Source organism: Centroberyx gerrardi, chromosome 13 (genome assembly GCF_048128805.1).
Source record: "Centroberyx gerrardi isolate f3 chromosome 13, fCenGer3.hap1.cur.20231027, whole genome shotgun sequence".
NCBI classification, from domain to species: Eukaryota; Metazoa; Chordata; class Actinopteri; order Beryciformes; family Berycidae; genus Centroberyx; species Centroberyx gerrardi.
The window spans coordinates 29,443,580-29,468,330 of NC_136009.1; the positions used below are offsets into that span (position 1 = coordinate 29,443,580).

Here is a 24,751-nt window from a genome sequence, read left to right on the forward strand (position 1 = left end):
CGCATGCTCATCAGTGTGACTTTTTGCTGTGCTACAAATCCACCTGAAGTAGAAACGTCCTGCAGAGCAAAGCAGAAAGTGGAGAGCAGAACTGACTTCTCTGTCAGCTGGATCTAATTCTCATTCAGAAGACTCAGCAGCTGCAGCCTGAGCTGCAGGAGGCTCCAATCTACTCTCTTCTTCTCTCTCTGAATGTATATATTTATGTATGTATGCCTATATATTTTCTGTATTTATATTGTTAATGGATGATGGTATGATGGGAGGGGGAAGAGGGCAAAATAATGTTGTATACTTAATGAAATGACAAAGTACACCAGCAGTCACCAGTCTGGACTCCTGACTGAATGTTCTGTGTTTCATTCTGATCTAAAGGCTTCTGCTTAAATGCTTGAAATGAGTTTCTTAGTCAAATATGAATAGTGAAGTTGATCCTATGTATGAATTTCTTTCCAAAGCCTTTGCCTTTCCATCAAGGCAAATAATCTAAAATATAAGATAGTTTTGATTTGTTTAACACTTTTTTGGTCGCTGCATAATTCCGTTTGTGTTATTTCATAGTTTTGAGTCTTTACTGTTATTCTAAAATGTGGAAAATAGTAAAAAATAAAGAAAAGTGTGGTGTGTCCAAACTTTTGACTTCTGATCCCCCTGTAAAAATATCATAATAAAGAATTGGTCACAACAACAACAAAACATCTCCATCTGTTCAGAATGCAATACTATGTACATTTTAGAATTAATATTTGAATTTCAATCTAATTTGATTCCTTCCAGTCAATTCACAGTCAAATTAAACTAGGGGCCACTGGCAGGACTGATGTGGTTGTACCTGGCCGGTGGCGGGGCGGGGGGGCCCCTGCGCGGCGTGGCCGGGGAACCCCGTAGCGGGCTCCGGCTGCCCAGCAGCAGGTGTTTGTATCGGGGGTTGTGGCGGATCCAGCGGTGCAGCGCGTCGCTCGCCTCCTGCTGCATACCGGTGTTGGTGAAGCTGACGGCCAGCGCCATGAGAGCCGGCAGGCTGTTGGGATGCAGCTCCAGACATCTGCAGGGGGAGGGAGGAGAGAAGAAGAAGAAGAAAGGGTTTTATTGTTGTTGTTTTTCTGGACTCTGGTAGGACGCTTCTGTCTCCTGCCAGACATCACGGCAGCACAGATCTCACAGATCAGAGGAAGAACAAAATCCCAACCCATAAGATTTCATTATTTTTATTTTATCTTACAGATGAAATAACATTAACCAGATTATCCCGTCTGCATGATTCGACACACCATGTTTGCGATATTTGATTTCCCAAACAGAGCAGAACAGTGACGAAGTTGCAGATCTTGTTTGTGTTGTGCATGAATGTTTTGTGTCATTATATATAGACACAAGACAGGCCCCGAGTCGACTATATATAGAGGGAAGCGGGCGTCGTACCTCTGCAGCGACACGATGGCAGCCTGCTCGTTCTCATTCTCAGCCTGTGTCATGCCAAGAACCTGCCAAGCCTGAGGAGACAGAGAGGAGATTCAGTCAAACTCAGGTTCACCAACACAATCCTCCTCTACAGCTGCTGAGCTGTAAGCAGTTTACAAGCTCGTGGCTGTGTTTCACCCTGATCTCACACATGAAATAAACACGACTTGTTAACACCAGATTACATGTTGGTGGCATTTAAAGTGTTAAATTTCAGTTTTCCCAGCATGAAACGGTGTCATGAAGGAGACAGGACTATAAAGAGGCAGTAGAGTCTCAGTGTTGTGGTCGGCTGCTGGATGGACGATGAGTTTGACTTCAATTTTGGAGACCGGAGTTCAATTCCCAGCTTGTAGGAAGGAAATTTCTACCATGAGTCAAATTTTTACTTTTAGCAAATTGTTTTCTTTAACCATGACCAAAGCCTTTCCCAACCCTTAACCAAGCTGTTTTAGTTTCCTAAACTGAACCGTTAGCCAACCTTTAGCTAAAAATATTGTGTCCAATTCTTGTTTTTGTCACAGAATCCAATTTGTGGTGGAGGAACGTCATTTTCACATAATTCGTGTCCACAGCACGTAAATCTGTCTTAGAGTTTCACAACTTTTGGTTGAATTCTGGTTAAACTGTTTCCATGAAACTTTGATTCCCTGTGATCAGTCTCGCTGTTGCCATGAATAAACCAGTTAACACAATATTCCCACTCTCTCTTTGACTGAGCAATAGCTTACTCTTAATTAAGGTCTTTTGGTGACATCAAAATGTACCCATAATGCTTTGTCAGTCAGCATCAGTCCATTCATTTCCTCCAGAGCTGAGCGACCAGGTAAACTCAGCTGATGTCTGGACGCTCAACAAGCTGAAGTCGCCACGGCTGAACTTTTCGCCGCCATCGTCCGTCAACAGCCTCACAAATACTGTAATCCGCCATGTCTGACCTCAGAGTCCTGCGGGTCTTGTAAGATGGCGGCCTCCAGCAGCAGCACGGCGTGGTTCAGGTCTCCCTCCCTGCCTTTCTCCTGGCCCTCAGCAAACGCATTGGGCCAGTCCCTGTACGGGTTGTTGGTGTGGAAGTAGTAACCCTGCAGGAGCGACAGGATTCAGCATTAAAGACGTACAGTACTTCAGTGATTATAGACATCGGGCCGCTCCCTGTATGCTGTTGGTGCGGCAGTAGCGCTTCAGCATTACACACGGTTTTATCAATGAAACACTTTCAGTTGGGAATATAGAGGGCTTTCAGGCGGCCATGTTGGAGGTCCTCAGCTCTGTGAACAGCTGACTGTGTTTCTGTCGTCTCAACAGAATTGAACAGACGGTTAATTTCTGTCTGTTTCTGACTGAACTGATCACTTCATCACTGATCCATCTGATTGATTTAGTGTTTAGATAATGTCAGCTTGTTAGCTAGCTAACCATAGTATCTGGTCAGCTAACATCACTGTCTTGTTGTTAACACATCTGATTAGCACACTAGCTAACGTATCTAGTAGCAGCTAGCGTTAGCATGTTCACATTAACATCAGTGTGTTTGCTGGCTAGGTGCGGGCCAGTTGGCTGCAGCAAACTTCTGGGTGACATAAACATTAGCACCCAATCATGTACCAGCATTGCTATATGTCCCGCCTATCACCGCAACACTTCAATTTAGTGTTAAATCCATTTTCACAGGATTGTATTTTCTCATGTCTGATGGATTGAACTGTATTGTATTGTACTGTATTCCATTGTATTTTAATTTATTAATGCATGCCATCCACCTGATCTTTTATCATTTCTCTTTTCTCATTTTGCTCATTTTTATACAAGTTTATTCTAGTTTATTCTAGTTCATATAAAGCTGTCAGGCAGTATCTAGAGGCTGGAATAGCATCTGATTTCTGACTCATCATTTTAATAATAAATTCAAAAAGTAAAAAAGTACACCATGTTATGACGGGCATCACTCACTGACCCGTTAATAAGCCGACTATATATAGACATAGTTTGGCCTTAATTTAAGCATTCATACATTTTCCCAGCGGGGAAACTAACAAGAGTCTGACTCAACCATCACAAGTCATCCAGTCATCTGGCTGAGTAACAGACTGGAGGCTCGCACGAGTCGCACGAGTCGCACGAGTCGCACCGCTTCACTGCTGCAGGCTGGAAACACAGAAATTTAAACTTTGATGATTTCCAATGTTTCTGATTCAACTGAAGGGCTGCGTCGTCATTTATGAGTGGAGAAACTTTTGTGACCCTTTGGCATTTGAAAACTTTTGAAAACCTTTTCAGCTGATCTCCCACATGTCCCGCCCCAACATCCTGTTTCAACAAGACTTCAAGTTTCTTGCTCCAGGACTCTTCAGCAAATTGTTTGATCTCTAAACAGCTAAAGCTCGACTCCGGTGGGACTCGAACCCACAACCTTTGAATCACATCGTTTGCCTAGAAGTCCAATGCGCTGTCCATTGCGCCACGGAGCCACATTCACATAACACAACCAATAAAATGATCAGATTTTTAAACAGTCCCGCCCCTCCCATCAAATAAAACCAAATAAAACTGCCTTTCTCCTAACTGATCTCCCATTGGTTTACAATTTTGATTTTTATGTCCCGCCCCAACATCCTGTTTCAACAGGAAATACATCACATTAAGGAAGCAGGAAGCTCTCAAAATGCCGTTTCACTGTGCCTGTAAAGGGCGGATGGGTCTGAAGGGCGGCGCTGCCCGGCTGCTCGTCTCTCTGGAGGAATCGGAGTCGGCCGGCCGGATCACTTACACACTCTGAGCCTCCATGACACCGACACACACTGTACAGACACAGACCCTCCCTCCGTCAGATATCTGTCTGCTCTGTTGTTTACTGACCTTGCCACCCACCTTGGTCTTATAGGCTAAAATTTAACATACAATCTGCCATTTGGTGGAGGCTTTCACCGCTGCTGTCGGGTGAAAACCTCGTATCTCCAAAGCGTCCATTTATCATGAACTGAGAAAAACATCATTGTTTTCAGCTCGACCACCAGGCATTTTCAGTTCATCTAATTTGTACTGAAAAGAAACATGAAACATGAAAATCACCAAAATTGGAGTTACAAGGTTTTCACCTGACAGCGATATTATCCAAATCACCTAACAGTGCCATGAGTGCTGTTTATAGTAAACCATGGCTGTGGTAGGGCCTTGCTCTACCCATTAAAGACATACTTAAAAAATATTAGTATCATCATTATTATCATTATTATTATTAGTAGTAGTAGTAGTAGTACTAATAGTAGTAGTAGCAATAGTAGCAGTAGCAGCAATAGCAGTAGTAATAGTAGGCTAGTTGTATTATAAGTATTATATTATCTAGGTCCCAAAGCTACTACTTTACTGTTTTCACAAACCAGCAGACGTCTGTAATTGTTAAGATTAATGGGCTGGTATTTCATGCACTAAAAACAAACAAACAACATTTTTCAGCAGTGCTCTTTGGGGGGGTGGAGGGTGTGGGGAGGGGGGGTCGAGGAGGGGGGTGGGGGGGGGGTGGGTGCTGCGCTCGGCGGTGTTGACAGCACCCATATGTTCACCGAACAATTCAAGGACAAAGCCATTCTGGCAGCGCAGGCAGCCTCTAACCACTGAGGTCACATCATGAAATATCAGCACACAGCACACACTGCTGTGACACACAGCCACATACAGGATGTACAGGGATATTCTCCATTACACTGTACTCCTTATGGGGATATTCTCCATTACACTGTACTCCTTATGGGGATATTCTCCATTACTCTGTACTCCAGCAGGGACCATGGGAGCTGGTATCAGCCTGTGGGGGTTTCTACTGCTTTTTACAGTCATTTTTTATGCAGATTAAGTTTCTCCTCCTGTAGGCAGACAGGACCGAAGTTAAAGACCCAGACGAACACACACATGAACTAAAAGCCATACAGTACATGCAGATGCAGTTTGCAGCACTTCACACCTAAAACATAACTGACATTTTCAAATAATATACCTACCATACCTCATTTTGTCTTTGAGTTTTTAAATAAAATGTGCTTGTTATCATCAGTTCTGACAGCAGAATTGTGTGTCATGATATCCCAAAATCACCATATGATCCCATAGACGATAATATTGAATTATTGCCCAGCCTTAGCTAAAGAGCACTTCAGCAGTAGTAGGGTTTCTCCTCACCCTGGTTTCCCCGGCTGGGATTCAAACCCGCGACCTCCTGGCCACAAGCCCACATCTCTGACCTCAAGACTATTCCAACACTCCTTACTTACCTCGTTATAAACCAAAAAATAGCCTTTTACAGCGTGTGGGGGCAAGACATTGATTATGCATTATGTCATATATAGCTTATTATGTTCTATGGCAGCAGTGGTGGGAAATGGATTATTGTGACAGACGGCAGCAGAACAGGGGCGTCTCGCTGGATTATGTGTGGAATAAAATCCATTAGTAATGGAAATGGCTTGGCTGAGGCTAATAGGGTAAACAACATAAATCACACATGCTGTATGAAGCAGATTTGTCACGTACGCTTTTATAGACTTGCCTCTGATCTATGTATTTTTTTCTGTCATCATCATTATTTATATTCGTTGGTATTTGTTTCATTTGTTGAATATGTTTGATGTGTTCAGTTTTCAGTTCCGTGACTGTGAAGCCGTTTCCGCCTCTGAAAAGTGCTGTACAACTGTAATTTAATATTAGTATAACAGACGATACTTTGACATATGCAGTGGATTTGAGCTGAAATGAAAACCTGTCTCTTCCTCCTCTTCCTCCCTCTCTTCTTTCTCGTTCCTCTGCTATCTTACAGTTTGAGTGACGCTATCTTCTCCCATCGACAAACCCAGATTCTGGATAGAGGATTGGATGTGTCACTAGTCAGATTCCTTCTCTGCACTTCTTTCCACACATAGCAACAATAAATAATGTTAAACTTTATTTATATAACACATAGGGTTAGACGGTGATATCGGGCTGATATATGTGACATTTGATTTTCTTTTCACGTTTTATTTCTTCATTTAATTGTTCAATTATGTTTTGTAAATTAATTCTTCAAAGGCAGTAATCTACCATTGAATAGGTGTGGTGGGTCACTCTGCCTTAAAAAGCTGCTGACACTAAAAGAATTTCATTAGTCTGGGTTTCAGTGGAGAGTTTTAGTGTCCCATGATGGTCTAAATGCTGTTTCAGAGACTTTTCCACCCTGACAAAGTTGAAAATCTGGGGCAAGCATTGAATCCTTGGAGTACTATCAGCAGTTTCAGTCCAAAAATATTGCCATCAGCCTTCAAAAACTCATATTGGTTGAACCCTGACAGCACCTACCTAAAAGCAAAGTTTACCAAGTGCTTTACAAAAAGGCATAAAATCAAGGATTAGTAAAGAAAGAAGATTAAAAAAAAAATGTAAACAGATTTGAAAGAAAACTGGTTAAGAAAAGAAAAATGTGAAAAAATGTGCAATGTAAAAGTTTGTGACAGAGATTATATATATATACGTCTTATAACAGATCTTTAATAATCTGGATGGGCGCGGTCTGTAGTGGAAGGTTAAAGATCAGATTACCCTTCACTTTCACCACTGTAGTGATGTAACTGTTGTAGTGAGTCCATAAACTCTCACACTTGACTGGATGAGGGATTAATGCTGGGATTAGTGATAGCTTCATGTTAAGTATGGAAGTGCTTTGGGATCTTGATCTCAGGCCAATGGATTAGTTTTAGGGATTAATGTTGAGAAAAATCTATTTTTGCATGAGTTGGAGAATACAAATCTATGATTAATAATACCCTTTAAAATGGTAAATCTATTGTGATTTCTCTCTGGAAGAGCAGGGATTCAGTGCTGAATATTAATCGCATTAATATTGGATAACCACATGGCAATGGTTGGTAGACATTTGGATGACAATGATTGCCATTATAACACACGGCAATACAATGTAATTGGGAATTTGTTTTCTTCACATCATTTTTTTTTCAACCCAATTGATCACATGTGTAAGTGTTTCACCAGAGGGCTCAAAGTACATGGACAACCATTCTGTGGTGCCACCAACATCAATCCAGTTAAGTGGGAATCACCTCTATTAGGGAAAAATGTGATCTGGGAACTTTGTTTTGAGGAAACATAATGTTGTGGGTACAAAGTGTTAAGTGAACATAGTGTTGAGGGAACATAGGGCTGACAGCAGATAGGATTGAGGGGACATTAGGATGGGACGTAGTGTTGCAGGAACAAAAGTTCCCACAAAGTATTGAGGGAACATAGGATCCGGGGAGCATTGTGTTTAGGGTACAAAGTGTGAAGGGTACAGAGTGTTGAGGGAACAAAGTGTTGAGGCAACATAGGGTTTAGGGAACATAGAGTTTAGGGAACATAGAGTTTAGGGAACATAGTGTTGAGGGAACATAGTGTTGAGGGAACATAGTGTTGAGGGAACATAGAGTTTAGGGAACATAGTGTTGAGGGAACATAGAGTTTAGGGAACATAGTGTTGAGGGAACATCGAGTTTAGGGAACATAGTGTTGAGGGAACATAGAGTTTAGGGAACAGTGTTGTGGGAGTATGGTTTAGGGAATATAGGGTTGACAGGAGAGGACTAAGGGGACAGTGGGTTGAGGGAACATAGTGTTGAGGGAACATAATGAGGAAACAGTGAACAAAAGTTCCCACAAAGTGTTCAGGGAACAAAGTGTTGAGGGAACAAAGTATTGTGGGTACAAAGTATTGTGGGTACAAAGTGTTCAGGGAACATAGGGTTGAGGGAACAAAGGGTTGAGGGAACAAAGTATTGCGGGTACAAAGTGTTGAGGGAACATAGAGTTGAGGGAATATAGTGCTGAGAGACCAAAGTGTTGAGGGAACATAGGGTTGAGGGAACAAAGGGTTGAGGGAACAAAGTATTGTGGGTACAAAGTGTTGAGGGAACATAGAGTTGAGGGAATATAGTGTTGGGGGAATATAGTGCTGAGAGACCAAAGTGTTGAGGGAACATAGGGTTGAGGGAATATAGTGTTGAGAAAACAAAGTATTAAGCAGAAATAGGGTTGAGGGAACATATAGCTGAGGGCAAATAGGACATAACATGGACACAAAATGAGGCGACAGTGTTGAGGGAGTGTAAGGTAGTGGACAGGCTGAATGGCTGCATGATTATGGCTGATAATCCTGATTTGATCCCAATCCCGAAAATATTGTGAAGTACTAATAATAATTAATAATCTCAATAATTTGAGGAACAAAATGATTTTAATGCGCGTTTTGCAACATCTTGATTATTATTCTAAGTGAAATTAAATGCTTCAATATTGCCAAAATGACAATATTCTCTGATTATTAAATGTGGAAACTAAAACTGATATAAGATTAGACATGATTATTGATTTCTCTGTTTTGTGTCCCCTGGGCCTTTGATGACAACAGCGTCACACTGAGCGTCACGAAAATCAAACCCGTGACCCCCCAGTCGCGGACCGGTCTCTGCCCCCCCAGGCCACGCTGCCTACCTTCTCCATGGGCGAGACGGTAGGAGGAATCGGTCCATCGCTCTCCGACTCCTCCAGCCAGTTCCTCCGAGCCAGCTCCTCCCACTCCGCCTGCATCTTGTCCCAGAACTCAGTATCTGACTGCAAAACACCAGAGAAGAAAAACAACACTGAAGCTCTGTTTCCACACAGGAGCTCTCTTACAGCCCTTGCTTCTTTTCTTCACTATTTTTATAGGAATTTCAGGTGCTAAAAGTAAAAAAAAAAAAAACATTACAACCTGAGCCTCAAAAATGTTTTTAAAGATTATTATTCAGGCATTTCTGCTTTAAAATACGGTAAGATCAGATGAAACTCTCTTGATGCCTGTGGGAAAATTGGGTTGTTGTAGCAGCAAATAGTAATAAGATAAAGCATAGAAAATATAGATAAAAATAGAGTAAATGAGGGGCATTAATGCAACCAACAGTGACAACACTAAATATATGAATGAAATATATGAATAATAGCATAGGATATAAATAAGAACAGAGAATTTTTAAATAGACGAATGGGCAGCATCTATTCAGGGTGAGCAAAAAATACTGAAGCAAGAAAATCTGAGAAATGTATGATATGAAAATATATGAAGAATATAGGAACATATGCAGTATGAAATAAATGAAAATATAGAGGTATATGCATATTTTTTTGTGGCATTTCTGCTTTGCTAGATCTCATAGTGGAGAATTAGGAAATACTGTACTTCAAGTCTTCCTCCTCTAGTTTTTTTGCTCTTATTTTGATGTGAAAAAAAAAAAATCCTTAGACCGTTTTCTCCTCAGGTCATAATTCTTTCCCTGGAGTCACAGCAATATTCGTTCCATCTATTGTCCTGGTGCTGTGACCTCTGACCCCTGAACTAATCACCAGGCTGCTCTGTTATTATATTGGCTGTATTGGTCGTCTGTTATCAGGGCATTGTGGCGCTGACCTTTGACCTCCTTACTTATTGACTGAACTGATTCTGCTGTTGTAACTCATTGGAAATCACTCCGGATGAGAGAGTCCGCTAAATGCCTAAAAATGTCATAAAAATACGTAATGAAATACTGGAAAGAGACAGGATGACATACACCAAAGGTCACCCGGACGATCAGGATACTGCTCACATAGACAGAACAGAATCCATCAGCAACAGACAGACTCACACAGTAAATAACCAGCAGGACGCGTCCGGCTGGGAAACCACAGAGGGAGGTCGGCTCGGGTCGCTCCTCTCAGTCCTTCACCTTCATCTCACCACTTCTCCAAATTTACTGCAACGTCCATCAAAACAGCGTGACCGAGCGTCCGGCTGTACGTCACGTTTTTGTTGTTTTTGTTGTTTTTGTTGTTTACGTGCCCGTTCTGAATATCGAGCCGCCCACCCGCCCGCCCGCCCGCCAAGCCTTTGCTCCACGCCGAGACGCCGTTTCCTCAAATCAACACATTGAACGCATAACAGAAAATCCATAAGGCTGTTTGGTCTACTGGGGCGTCTTGACCCTGCCGGTAAACATGGAGCTTGTCAGGCTGAATTAGCCTCAGGAAATACATCAGGAGAGACTGAGGGCAACACAACGGCCGGATTCCAGTGTATGAATCTGCGTATTAACCTATGGAAAAGTAATGCAAGTACACAATAATACTGTTAGTACTTAAGCAAATGTGAGAAAACTATGATACAAATTCGGGCAGTAGGCAACTGCTTCAACTAACACAAAACTACACAGTTATACTCTGTGTTTACAGCAGGTTTCCATAGGTTAATACACTGTTTAATACACTGGAATCACTGCAGATACACAATAGTACTGTGTTAGTACTGTGTACGTTCAACCAGCTGCTGACTGCCACAATTTTATCATATTTCATTAACTATTTATACTGTATTACTATGTATTTATAATTCTTTTCCACAGGTTAACACACTGGAATGCGGTCATGGTAAAGTGTTAACAAACCAACAGCTATGGCAGCTGCTAGAGATCAAACTTAAGTCATCACAGGACTCTTTATATCTTTCATCATCATGTTTGTTATTCTAGGGACACAGAAGTATTTGTCACTGTTAAATTAATTTCTCAAAAGCGACTTGCGACAAATCTGGCGACTTTTTCCGACCGTGAGGAATAATGTTACTGTGATGAATCCTAAAGTCTTTAGTGACGAATCGGCACGACTGACGCTGACTTCTGCCACTCGTTTGTCTAAACCAAAGAGGTCTGATGATCACAGCGCTTCTCATACACTGACAGCAGGCACTGCAGGTTATATATTGATATGCAAATGAGTGTATGACGTCATCTGGCAACTTCTAGCGACTTTCTGAACAGCCAATAGCTTTCCTTGGAAAAGAGTTGGCAAGTCTGGTATTTTACTATGGTTAGCTAGCTTAAAAACAGGTTTATCAGTGGTGAAATGATCAGCTCCCACTCAAATACAGCACAGATCATCCACGATCATTCTGGTGTAACAGGAACATTTTATTCCATCTATTATCTGGGTGCAGTGACCTCTGACCCTCGACCTCCTCGGTGATGTAGGAACTGAAGCTTCCTCTACTGCTGACCCTCATTGGAGCATCTGCAGCCGAGTGCAGAAAACGTGAAATGTGAGACGAGTTGAACAATTGTTCATTTATCCAGAGCAGGAAGAGGCTTTCTAATCAGTCGCTCGTCAATCAGGTCTGATTGGTTGAAGTGAGCTGAACTGGAAGGGATCGGCAGGGACCAGAATAGCTCACAGATCTGCTCCTCCTCCACCAGGATTGTAAATTAAATGGAGTTGTGCGGGCGAGCTGCACTTTTAATCACAGCAGCTGTGTTTCAGCACCCGTACGCCTGTTAGTTACACATTAATAACCTGAAATCACATCGACCTCCACCTTCCTCCTCTAGGCGCACGCCATCGTCCTTTAAAAACAAAAAAATCAACCTTTTTCCGCTGCAGTCATCTCTTTACTTTGCTCTTCTCCATCACACCTGATCACTGAAGGGACACAGCAGTATGCTTTAGATCTGTTGACTGACACTGTCACCTGTGCAATCCTGCTATTGTTAGTTTGTAATATATTATTCTGCTGTTGTGGCATTACATAATTAATTGAGCATGTCAGAAATCAAACATAACAACCTTGTACTTCTCTCCTGGTGCGGTCTGACTACGCACCAAAGTGTGAAAATTAGTTTCGCCTCTCATTCCCTTCCAGTGGAAAACAGCAAAGGGCGAATAAAAAACATAATTTCCGGTTGTTCATGCAGAGATCAGGCGTGGTGAACTCTGACCTGAGAATTTGCACAGCCAATAGAAACACTTGTTTGGCCGTGTCGACCTCTGAGGGAAAAAATCCTTGGAGGAATCCATAATAATATATATAGATGGTACATCCATTGTTTTCCTCAGTGCAAAAAATTACAAGTTGTCCAGTGATTTTCTCTTGTCTCCAGACCTATCAGCTTATTTCATGATATTTTTAGTCAAATTCTCTCACTGCTCTGGCAGATAATCTGCTGGTTTCAGTAAATTTCACTTGATTCATGACAATATGACTTCTTCTTTCAAGAAATCATCATAAAACAATGAAGAAAATCTGGAAACAAGAAAATTTCTCCAAGACAATTTCACTTTTACCAAGAAAATGTCCTGAAACAAGTTACATTCTCCTGGAAAACAGTCACATTTGTAGAAACCGGTAAAATTATCTGCCAGTGCAGTGAGATGATTTAACTAAAAAAAATCCTAAAATAAGCTTCATGAGTCTGGAGACAAGATAAAATAACTGAACAAGTCTGTCAGTTTCTGCAGTGCTGTTGTAATGCAGCCAGCTAACGTTAACTGTAGGCTGCAGCAGGCTTTCTGGAGATATTCTGACAAACAGTTTGGACTCGTTGTTGCAGCAAGAGGCAGCGGAGCTCGCTGCTTCAACTGACAGCTGACTGGAGACAATACTGTCTGTGGGTCCAACAGCTACAGACAATACTGTCTGTGGGTCCAACAGACAGGAAGAGAGGAGTTATATAGAGGAACTAAATCTATCCATAGAACTGCATTGTATTAAAAAACTATTAAAACCCGTCACAGAGCCATGCTGCTGCTCTGCAGCATATTTCATCATCACGATGCACCGGGCCGGACGACTTTTTCCTCAAACGACTTAATAAGCCGGCCGTAAACACGTTTTCCATCTCAGGAAAGTAGTTCCGTAGCACAGAAAATAGTCCCCGGTGTAATGAAGAATTTGTTCCCATTTGAATTTGATTTGGTAATAACTACAACAGTCTGACTTTTCATGATAACAGTTAGCGATTTTTAAAATGTAAACTATGTCTTTGTGAGCTGTATTTAAAGGTTTTTAGCTTACAATTGGAGCCAATGACTTCCGGTTTGAAGGCTAAAAAGGGAACGTGGGAAGTCGGAAAGTAACGGGAGGAGAGCAAACGCATTGTTGATTTTGTTATTTTCATAGGATTTGTTGACAGTAAAAAAATGCATTAAAAAACACCGGCCTTATCCTTTAAGGTGAAGGCTGTGGTGAGCGTTGAGGTTAAGGTTGGACTGCATGGAGTCAGTGAAGGTCCTCACAAGGGTAGTCATAGAAATGTGTATGTGTGTGTGTGTGTGTGTGTGTGTGTGTGTGTGTGTGTGTGTTCACTGCTCTTAAAACTGATTCCTGCTCTCATATCACTGTATGGATCAATTTACCAAATCTCAAATAAGAACTGCAGCCATGACTGTGCTCTCTCTCTCTCCCTCTCTGTCTCTCTCTCTATATATATATATCTCTCTCTCTCCATTCACTCCCATCATTTGTCTCTCCTCAGACACTCTCTTCTTCTTCTCCTCTTTCTCCTCATCGTTCTATCTTTAGTCCATGTCGTCCAAGTCATTTGTTATTTATGCTTTGCGTTGTTGTTCTGCCGTTTCTCTTCTCTGCTCGGCTCTTGTCATCTGGTTCCTCTTCAGTCGCCGCTTTGATTTTCCATTTGTTTCTTTTCTTTCTTTGGGGTGAGATATTTTTAGAGTTTTTAGTCTCACCTGCGTAACCTGTAATTTTATTTTGATGTATTTCTGGTGTATCTTTCTTTATATACAGTAAATGTTAATAAATGAACTCACTGGTCCATTCTTCCCTCAGCTTCGGATCACAGCTCCACATTTCTCCTCTTTACTTTGTTTTTTCTGTCTTTACTTTCCATATTTTACTGTATTTTTACCTCTTTTTTTTAAACCTAGTACTCCAACACACTGTCTCTCCACATCTTTCATTGTTTTATTTCTTCCATCATCTTTTGTTGCTTTTCTCTATCATGTTGAGGATTATTTTAAAGTGGTAATCCTTGAGATCCTTGTTGTTTTTCTTCATATTCAGTCTCCTTCTTTGTCCCTCAGCCTCTCTTTGATGTTTCTGCACTGCTCTTCCCACAGATCACCTGTCAATCAAACAGTGTGGGCGGAGCTTGGATTTCCTGTTGATGCAGTTTGAGTTTCTCTTTTCTCTGTCTGTTCAGCCATGGCGGCTATCGCTGCTCATGTTAACAGTTCTTCTTCTTCTGTTGATTCCAAACAAACCGGAAACGTAAAACGCATCACTTCCTGTGCAGAAGAGGACTCAAACCCACAGCGTTGTGAGAACATGGTTTGCGCCTCAGCTGCTGGTCAGTCTGACTTCCCATCAGCCCCCTCTCCCGCCCGGCAGCGTCTCTTCTCCTCTCTGCTGCTGCTCAGTTTCCCTCCATCTGTCCGACTCTCCTCAGCTGTGATTACACTCGTCAGTTCACTGTGATCATTCAGATCTGATTAGGGGGATCTGATCTGATTTGATGAGATCACATCACTGTGAAAATGCTCGTTATGCATTTCTCATGCATGGATTTATTTAAATGCGTCTCCACATTCATTTTCTCCTCTTCACTTTGCTCTGATGCTCATTATGTCTGGAGGGACCGGGGTCCGGCTGAAATATGGAGCCGATATTCACCTTTTATTCAAAATGTAGATCTGGTCCAGTCAGAGTCGTCCACCTCTGATATGACAGATATGATGCGGTTTGATTGATTGCATATTTATTGTAGAACTGATCAATAGATGGGTTAGGGTTAGAGAATCACAGCAACAACAACAATGGAGGAAAGCAGGAAGAAAAGAAAGAAGAGCGAAGCTAAAGGTTCAGAAACACGTGAACATCAGCATCAGATGATGGAGGCTTTATGCTGTCTCAGAGAGATGACATCATCACAGAGGTGGGGACTTGAGTCACATGACTTGGACTCGAGTCACACTTTTAATTGCTTGAGACTTGACTTGATGCATGAAGAGAAGACTTGAGACTTGACTTGACTTGGGTTCTGGTGACTTGGGACTTGACTCTGACTTGTACTTTGATGACTTGAAAAGGTTTCTAAAGTCTTGACTTGAGATCTTGTGTTTGTGTAAATGACTTAGATTGAAAGTGATGAGATTTGTTCCAGCGGACGACTGAATTTAAATTCTGTTTTCTGAATTTGTATGGAATGATTGAATTTATTGAAGTTGAAACTGATTATAGAAATCAAACTCATGATGCTCTTACCAAGTTTTTATCCTATTAAAACCATATTGCATTGAAAAGTCCTAGATATTTAGTTTTCTTTAAGATATTAAATTGATACTGGACTCTTGATTTGTTCTGACTTGACTTGCTGTTCTACATTTAGACTTGAGACTTGACATTAATGACTTGGACTTGATTTGGACTTGACTTGGTAATCTACATTTAGACTTGTGCCTAAAGACTTGAGACTGGAAATCCAAAAGTGCCTCCTGAACAGCAGCAGAGGAAGCTGCACTCACCGTTAGATCTTTGGTTTCCGACGGTATAAAGCAGCACAGACCGCTTTACTGACATCACCACACAGGATTTCTGGGTAATGAAGTTCAAAACGATTTGAGTTACCTCCTTCCTTCCCTCTAGTGCAGCTTTAAATAAACCCAGACACAATGTGAAGAGACGGAGCGGGAGCAGACGATGTGATCTGATAAAATCACATCCTCAGCAGCAGATCTGAAGCCTCGTGTTGTAATGACCGGTGGAAACGTAACCGCCGGCGTGACCGGGCCGTAAATATCACTTAGAAAACGCTGAGTGCAGCCGCAGCCGTTAGTTCCTCTCCTCCTCTCCTCTCCTCTCCTCCTCTCCTCTCCTCTCCTCTCTGTTCATCCATCATGAGGGAAGTGAAAGTGCGGCACGGCTCCTGCGGCGGCGGCGGCGGCGTGGCGTCATCAATCTGCCTGATGGCGGCTTCATAATGTACCGAGAGCGGACAGATGATCTGCAGAGGGAGGGAGGCTGGACTTCCTCTGGACGGATCAGATGGTTCTGATGCTGATGCTGGTTCCAGCCGGGCGATGCACCAAACATTTACCCCGTCCCTCTCTCTCACGACCAAACGTCCTGCATGTCAGGCTGTTCAGTAAATATATTTGTCTTTTTTTTTCTGGTATTCCATTGTATTTCTTCTAAAGTACATCAAATTTCTAGGCTAATAATAAAAACAGTCTAGAAATTTGATCTTACTATTCAAGCAAAACAACGGCCGTTTGATATAATTTGTCTCATTCCTGCAGTTTCAGCTGATTGTGGAAAAGTTTTTCTAATTTTTCACTACAACTATGATTATTTTTTGCTATTATTATCCTTCCACTAGTAGATTATAGGCTTATAAGTTTAAACTTTTTCACAATTGTGATCTAAGCAACACACGGTGTGGCAGCCGGGACGAGGGGGGCGGGGCGATGTTCGATACACCAGAAAATATAGCGATATTCATTAAATATTTAAGTATTTAATATTACTGAATAACGGCCCAAGCCTAGTGTCAAGCCAGACAGAGAAGGACAGATTAAGACAGGAAGTACAGCACGTAAAGTGGGTTAACCTTCAAAATAAAAGCGTACTTTTTATATTTATGACGCTAATGGTGAATGTAGTATTTCTGCACCGGGGTTAGAAAAATAAACAAATTATCGTTTCATTTATTGTTATTGAGGTACATGTGACAGTGTGTAGTGATGTGACTCTCAGGACATATCGCCCAGACTAATACTGGTGGTCCTGGATCAGACTGATATGGGCATCTGTGTTCAGGCTGGAGAGAGGTTGGGAATGAAATCAAACGAGTAATGTAACTGTGAGTATCTGGCAGGATTTGTGTGTGTGTGTGTGTGTGTGTGTGTGTGTGTGTGTGTGTGTGTACCTCGACAGCAGCCTTCGCCCTGACAAACTCCTCCTCCAGCGACTGGTTCCTGGCCAGCAGAGAACGAGTTCGCCTCCGCTGCCTGGTCGCCCCGCAGTCCTGCACACACACACACACACACACACACACACACGCACGCACACACACACACACACACACACACACACACACACACACACACACACACACACACACACAGGCAGCAAGGTCAGCCAGCAGCCAGCAGCCGTCAGCGCTGGTTGTTAGTGGACAGTAAGGAGACATCAGAGGCCAAATAAACTTCTGAAAGTGTCAAGGTCGTATTTAAAGAGGTGGAACGTGACCTTTGACCTCTACTGCCCCCTACAGGTGAGCAGAGAGAATTACAACAACAGAACTTTGGTTCTCCTATACAAGGTACAGCAGCACAGTGGCAGTAGTAGCAGTACTACTTCGGCATAGTAGCAGTAGTACTACAGTCTCAGATACTTCAGCAGTAGTAGTACTGCAGTATCAGTAGCACTGCAGTATCAGACAGTAGTACTGCAGTGCCAGACAGTAGTAGTACTGCAGTATCAGACAGTAGTACTGCAGCATCAGACAGTAGTAGTACTGCAGTATCAGACAGTAGTACTGTAGCATCAGACAGTAGTAGTACTGCAGTGCCAGGCAGTACTGCAGTACCAGACAGTAGTACTGCAGTATCACTAGTACTGCAGTATCAGACAGTAGTACTGCAGTATCAGACAGTAGTACTGCAGTATCAGACAGTATTGCAGTACCAGGCAGTAGTACTGCAGTATCAGTAGTACTACAGTATCAGACAGTAGTACTGCAGTATCAGACAGCAGTACTGCAGTATCAGACAGCAGTACTGCAGTATCAGACAGTAGTACTGCAGTATCACAGTAGTACTGCAGTATCAGACAGCAGTACTGCAGTATCACAGTAGTACTGCAGTATCACAGTAGTACTGCAGTATCAGACAGCAGTACTGCAGTATCACAGTAGTACTGCAGTATCACAGTAGTACTGCAGTATCAGACAGCAGTACTGCAGTATCACAGTAGTACTGCAGTATCACAGTAGTACTGCAGTATCACAGTAGTACTGCAGTATCAGACAGCAGTACTGCAGTATCACAGTAGTACTGCAGTATCAGACAGCAGTACTGCAGTATCAGACAGTAGTACTGCAGTATCACAGCAGTACTGCAGTATCACAGTAGTACTGCAGTATCAGCAGTAGTACTGCAGTATCACAGCAGTACTGCAGTATCACAGTAGTACTGCAGTATCAGACAGCAGTACTGCAGTATCAGACAGTAGTACTGCAGTATCACAGTAGTACTGCAGTATCAGCAGTAGTACTGCAGTATCACAGTAGTACTGCAGTATCACAGTAGTACTGCAGTATCACAGCAGTACTGCAGTATCACAGTAGTACTGCAGTATCAGACAGCAGTACTGCAGTATCAGACAGTAGTACTGCAGTATCACAGCAGTACTGCAGTATCACAGTAGTACTGCAGTATCACAGCAGTACTGCAGTATCACAGTAGTACTGCAGTATCACAGCAGTACTGCAGTATCACAGCAGTACTGCAGTACCAGGCAGTAGTACTGCAGTATCACAGCAGTACTGCAGTATCACAGCAGTACTGCAGTATCACAGTAGTACTGCAGTATCACAGTAGTACTGCAGTATCACAGCAGTACTGCAGTATCACAGTAGTACTGCAGTATCACAGCAGTACTGCAGTATCACAGTAGTACTGCAGTATCACAGCAGTACCTGTGTGGAGGATATGAAGTCGAGCTCGTCGAAGCTGTGGACGTCGAAGGAGTTCTTGGTTGACGGATCAGTTTTAAACTCTGCAGACCTGAACAGAGAGGAGTGAGGAGTAGAAATACTATAAATACTGTTTATATAAACCTCTGTGTGTATTCCACAGTGTCAGGCTGAATACACAGAGAAATATATACAGTATATATTGGAATATATAAGATAAGATAAGATAAGATTGCACTTTATTGTCCATTTTCATGGAAATTGGTTTTGCATGCATCACACATCACACCAAACGGATCAGATCAAAGACTAAAAACATCTAAACACGATATTACACTAAGATTACAGAGACAGGTTTTACAGGTAAAGTTCCACATGCGGACAGATATTCCAAGAAAAAACTCCTTTCTGACTTGAATCTCTGAGTTTTTTCTCAGTACATTACCCCCCCTCCCCCCGACTGCGGTAAAAAAAAACACCTACAATGGCCCTAATACACATAATTCCCTCTACTTTGATTTCCTCCAGTTAAAGGACGACAGGAACATCGAACATCGACGCTGTTTGGGTTCCAGATCGCTCACAGGAGAGGAAACTGACCCATCTGACTTCAGAGGGATCAGTCCGGATCTCAGGAGGAACGGAGAAGTAATGGAACGAGTAACTGATTACTTCGGTAAGGAGTAACGAGTAACACATCTCTTTCTGACAGGCCCGACAGTGAGGGAGAGGGAGGTTAGTTTTGTTTACCACAGCAGCTCGCTGGAGGAGTGGTGGGAGGTGCATCTCTTCTCGTATCTCCTCCTCCTGCCTGCCTCCACCAGGCCGTCCAGGTTCACCTCCTCCCACTTCTCCAGAGGGGAGGACAGGCTGACTGAGGAGGACAGGAGGAGACGGGTGACATGTTGCTGTGATCCAGACCCACAAGTCACTTTCTGTCAGCACATGAACATCACAGAACTAGAATGGATAGAACGGCCCTATCTCAGAAAGTCTATCTCAGACTTCAAATGATCACATGGTTAACAAGTAGGGTTGCCAGATGCCCGGTTTTCGGTCAGAAGGCTCGACCGGATGTTCAAATGTCAAAATCATTCTGTCAATAATAATCCACTAATTCTAGCCCTGACGATTTTCCCTATCATTGGTGGGTATCTGCTGCTTGAACAAGCTAAAAGCGTTCTGATAGGCTCATGACTAGAGCAGGTGTAATCTCCACCAATCACAAGTGACCATTGTGTTTTATTGTGTGGGCTGTGTAAGTGCATAGCGCAAAGTTTTGAATGGGCTGAGTTATATCGGACCTACGTGACGGAGATAAAAAGGTAAGAGAAGCAAGCGTCTGTCTGTCTGTCTCATTTGCGTCGGGATTTCTCCCCACGTCGTCGGATATTAAGCGACTAGTTTGGGTCTGTGTCTGATTTTTCCTTAGTAGCTTACAGTCGATGCTTAGTAGCCTGTAGTTGCAGAGGCCAGGAGGCAATATGGTGTTTAACATGCTTGTACAGTATAAGCTCACTCCCCTCAATCAAAAAAAACAAATTATAAATCATGATGGCGATCAAAAATATGTTGTTTGATCTACTAGAAACATCAGGCAACTGGAGTACTGGGAGGAAATACACAGATTTTACCTTTCCCAAGCCAATAAGTCATCAGACACTTGCAGCTCAATAAGATCAACATGAGAAGAATCACATTTTTGATGACAGTTTTGTTTTCTTTTTTGAGATTTTCTGTTCTCACTATTAGTTGGTAGTAATAGTAAAGTTTGTTCATCTTAGTTTACTGTACATGCACATCCGCACGCATGTCTGGTTTTACCAAGATGTAAATCTGGCAACCCTATTAACAAGTAAATATAAGTCCTGGGTCTCGGCTAAAAACTGTCAGAATTCAGGCACGCTGTGTGATGATTAAATCAGTGACTAATCTAAACGAGGACAGAGCGATGGAGGAAGGAGAATCTCCTCATTACAGAGAGAGCTGGGATTAAAACCGGCCGCGACTCTTTTAGTCACGGCCGACCGAATAAACCGCTTTCAACAAAATGAGCCTGAACCTGAAGGAGAGCGTTTCCTCCGCTGACGTCACTCGGTACCTGAGTCCAGCGAGATCCTCTCGGGCGTGCGGGGGCTGGAGGGGAGGCGCTCCACCTCCACCTGGATGAGCTCGGTCTCGTCGGGCCGGCGGCGGCGGGGGCTCTTGGAGCTTCCCTTCCTCCTCAGCGGGCTCCTCCTGCGGTCCTTGCCGCTCCCGCTGCTCCCGGTGCTCCCGGTGCTCCCGCTGCTCCTGTAGCTCCCGTTGCTCCCGTTGCTCCCGTTGCTCTCCCCCGGCTCGCTCAGGTCCACCAGGTCCAGCGCTGTGGACAGAACTGGAGAGGAGAGGAGGATGTCTGACAATGATGATGCTAATACCTCTACTATTAGAGCTGCAACGATTAATCGATTAATCGATTAGTTGTCAACTATTAAATTAATCGGCAACTATTTTGATAATCGATTAATCGGTTTGAGTAATTTTAAGAAAAATAAGTCAAAATTCTCTGATTCCAGCTTCTTAAATGTGAATATTTTCTGGTTTCTTTACTCCTCTATGACAGTAAACTGAATATCTTTGGGTTGTGGATAAAACAAGATGTTTGAGGACGTCATCTTGGGCTTTGGGAAACACTGATCGACATTTTATAGACCAAACAACTAATCGATTAATCGAGAAAATAATCGACAGATTAATCGACAATGAAAATGTCAGATCTAAGGGAGTGTGCAGTATGACAGGTACAGCGGGTGTTTTTATATCCCCATGGTACATATTTCTTAGTTTATTTTGCTTATGGTGTTTTATTGCTTCTACCTCATGTCGTACTTTGTGTTCTATGTGTTTTAAGTGTTTTACTTGTGGTTCATTTTTAACCATTCTTGTCCCTCTGTTTTAAGTGAGCTTTCCAAAGCAAATCCCAATCAAGCATGTTGAAATAGCAATAAAGTATTGAACTTGAACTGTACAAAAATTATTGCAACATCTTTTTAATGGCGATTGGGCCAGTCGTCGTTCATCTAATTATTTAATTCAATAATAAATAATTGTTTTCTGATCGGGCTCGTTCATAGAGAATTTGTGTATCTAGGTCTGTTTGGGTTATGCACCAATTCTGGTGCTGAACGCTCAAATATTCACAATTTTGACTTCGAAAAAGTCAAAATGGCGTAAAGTCCAGTTCTCACTCTTGGGTGGTGCCATTGAAAAAGTTGTAGAGCACAACTACTGCTAACAAGAAAACCTCGTAACTCCCAGAATTTTTTGGATTTTCATGTTTTCTCAGATTCCCTGCTCCTCTATAGGCTGAGGAAACTCCACCTGGTCTGATGAAACTCTGTCAAACACATGATGGATAAACTCTGAACTCTGAACTAAAAACAAGGCCGTCTTTCTTCTAGCTCCTGAAAACTGGACATGTTGGAGAGTCTGGAGTTCATGGAGTTTTAAACATTTAATTACAGCGTCAGGAACTCACCTGTCTGGTTTGGTTGCTGTGGGAGATACAGGAAAACAAGAAACAAGCAAACTGAACAGATACAACAGACTCATATTTAATGAGGAGAGGAGAGGAGGAGGGGAGAGGAGAGGAAAGTGAAAATGAGTGGAAAGGAGCAGCGAGGAGGACAGAAGAAGACAGAGGTGTTAATTAATGGTGCAGAACTCCTGCTGTGTTGGAGGTGACAGATGAGGACAGAGGAGGGCAGGAGGAAAAAAAGAGGAGGATGGAGGAAAAACAGGAGGATGGAGGGGAAAAAGGAGGATGGAGGAGAACAGAGAGCAAAGGAGGAGAACTGGAAGTTAGAGGAGGATCAGGGAGGAGGAGAGAAGAGAAGAGGAAAACAAGAGGAAAGGAGAGGAGAGGAAAACAAGAGGAAAGGAGGAGAGGAGAGGAAAATAAGAGGAAAGGAGGAGAGGAAAGGAGAGGAAAACAAGAGGAAAGGAGCAAGAAGGAGGATGGAAGAGGACAGAAGAAGATGGAGGAGGAAGATGAGAAAGAGGAGGAGGTGGAGGAGGGAGAGGAGGGAGAGGAGGAGGAAGAAGTGGAGGAGAAGGATGAGGAGGAGGAGAGGAGGAGGAGGATGAGGAGGAGGAGGAGAGGAGGAGGATGTGTTAATGAGCCTGTGTACCTGCGGTGTTGGAGGTGAGGGGGGGGGCGGGGCGGGCGGGGGCGTCGCTCCGGCTCTCAGACAGGAAGTCGTCGATGGACGGGCTCAGCAGGGGGCGACTCTCCTGCTGCTCGCCCACCAGCTGCAACACACACACACACACACACAGGAGGAGGAGGAGGAGGAGAAGAAGGAGGAGAAGAAGAAGAAGGAGAAGGAGGAGAAGAAGAAGAAGAAGAAGGAGGAGAAGAAGAAGAAGGAGAAGAAGAAGGAGGAGAAGAAGAAGAAGAAGGAGGAGGAGAAGAAGAAGAAGAAGAAGGAGAAGGAGAAGAAGAAGAAGAAGAAGAAGAAGAAGAAGGAGGAGAAGAAGAAGGAGAACAAGAAGAAGAAAAAGTTTCAGGAAAAATCACTTCATAATATACTTCTATATAACAAAATGTATTTTCTTATATTAAAGGCATTTTGTCAACAGATTAGACTGACATGTTTCATATTCAATGAAAAATTTTTAAAAAAAATTGTTTTATTGTATTTTTATATCAAAACCCCTTTACTTTCCTTCCTGGAAAACAGAGATCTTTAACAGATTTCATGCTGCACCAGGAGGAGGAAAGAAAAACCTTTTCAAAACCATTTCAACTGATCTCCTATTGGTTTAGACTTCTGCTTTATGTCCCGCCCCAACATCCTGTTTCAACAGGAAATACATCACATTAAGGAAGCAAGATGATCTCAAAATGCCGTTTCTTTGGCTGAATCCAAATGTAATACATCAGTATTTGCATTGGGCCACTGTGACAGGTTTCTTGCTCCAGGACTCGTCAGCAGGTTGGACCACAGTGGGAATCGAACCCCGGCTCCTCCAGCTACAGTTTGAACTCTAAACAGCTAAAGCTCGACTCCGGTGGGACTCGAACCCACAACCTTTGAATCACATCATTTACCTAGAAGTCCAATGCGCTGTCCATTGCGCCACGGAGCCACTTTTATAGCTACAGCTCAACTGAACAAGTTTTGGTCACAAAGAAAAACCTCTTCCCCTTTAAAAGACAGAGCCTTCTACTTCTTTGAAACTCCTTTTAATGCATTTAGTCAACAGATTACACTATTATATTCTAATTAATATTGAATGAAATATGACTTTTTCTGCTTTTTAGCTAATTTTCCGTGTCATGGGGGTCGGGGTTAGAGGGGAAGTGGACCAGGTTCTGCAGGTTAAAACGTGTAATGAATCCTGCTCCAGGACTCTTCAGCAGGTTGGACCACAGTGGGAATCAAACCCCGGCTCCTCCAGCTACAGTTTGAACTCTAAACAGCTAAAGCTCGACTCCGGTGGGACTCGAACCCACAACCTTTGAATCACATCGTTTACCTAGAAGTCCAATGCGCTGTCCATTGCGCCACGGAGCCACTTTTACACAAGCAGTCCCCAATGACAACCAATAACACATCACAGATGTTTGAACAGTCCCGCCCCTCTGTCCCTCCCATCCAATAAAACTCTTTCTCTTCCTAACTGATCTCCCATTGGTTTACACTTCAGTAGAGGGGCAACAGTAGCAACAGCCACACATGTTGTATAATAAAAATAATGAGAGAAATATTGTATAATAATAATAAGTTCTATAA

At 42.7% G+C, this 24,751-nt stretch overlaps 1 protein-coding gene and 3 non-coding genes across 4 annotated transcripts in view; all 4 read right to left on the reverse strand.

The window, feature by feature from the left end:
- The window catches only part of pex5lb (peroxisomal biogenesis factor 5-like b), a 31,405-nt gene that overhangs the window by 2,600 nt on the left and 4,054 nt on the right, over window positions 1-24,751 (reverse strand). The window contains exons 2-10 of the mRNA XM_071898929.2: window positions 23,144-23,264; window positions 21,076-21,348; window positions 19,725-19,848; window positions 18,978-19,065; window positions 17,205-17,303; window positions 8,971-9,090; window positions 2,400-2,543; window positions 1,423-1,493; window positions 833-1,045 (exon numbers count right to left, since the gene is read on the reverse strand). Of these exons, the coding sequence (XP_071755030.1) occupies window positions 833-1,045; window positions 1,423-1,493; window positions 2,400-2,543; window positions 8,971-9,090; window positions 17,205-17,303; window positions 18,978-19,065; window positions 19,725-19,848; window positions 21,076-21,348; window positions 23,144-23,264 (1,253 nt within the window). The remainder of the gene's footprint in view (window positions 1-832; window positions 1,046-1,422; window positions 1,494-2,399; window positions 2,544-8,970; window positions 9,091-17,204; window positions 17,304-18,977; window positions 19,066-19,724; window positions 19,849-21,075; window positions 21,349-23,143; window positions 23,265-24,751) is intronic.
- trnar-ucu (transfer RNA arginine (anticodon UCU)) lies at window positions 3,844-3,929 on the reverse strand. Its single transcript is given in 2 exon segments — window positions 3,844-3,879; window positions 3,893-3,929. It is a non-coding gene; the product is annotated as a tRNA-Arg (tRNA).
- trnar-ucu (transfer RNA arginine (anticodon UCU)) lies at window positions 24,019-24,104 on the reverse strand. Its single transcript is given in 2 exon segments — window positions 24,019-24,054; window positions 24,068-24,104. It is a non-coding gene; the product is annotated as a tRNA-Arg (tRNA).
- trnar-ucu (transfer RNA arginine (anticodon UCU)) lies at window positions 24,447-24,532 on the reverse strand. Its single transcript is given in 2 exon segments — window positions 24,447-24,482; window positions 24,496-24,532. It is a non-coding gene; the product is annotated as a tRNA-Arg (tRNA).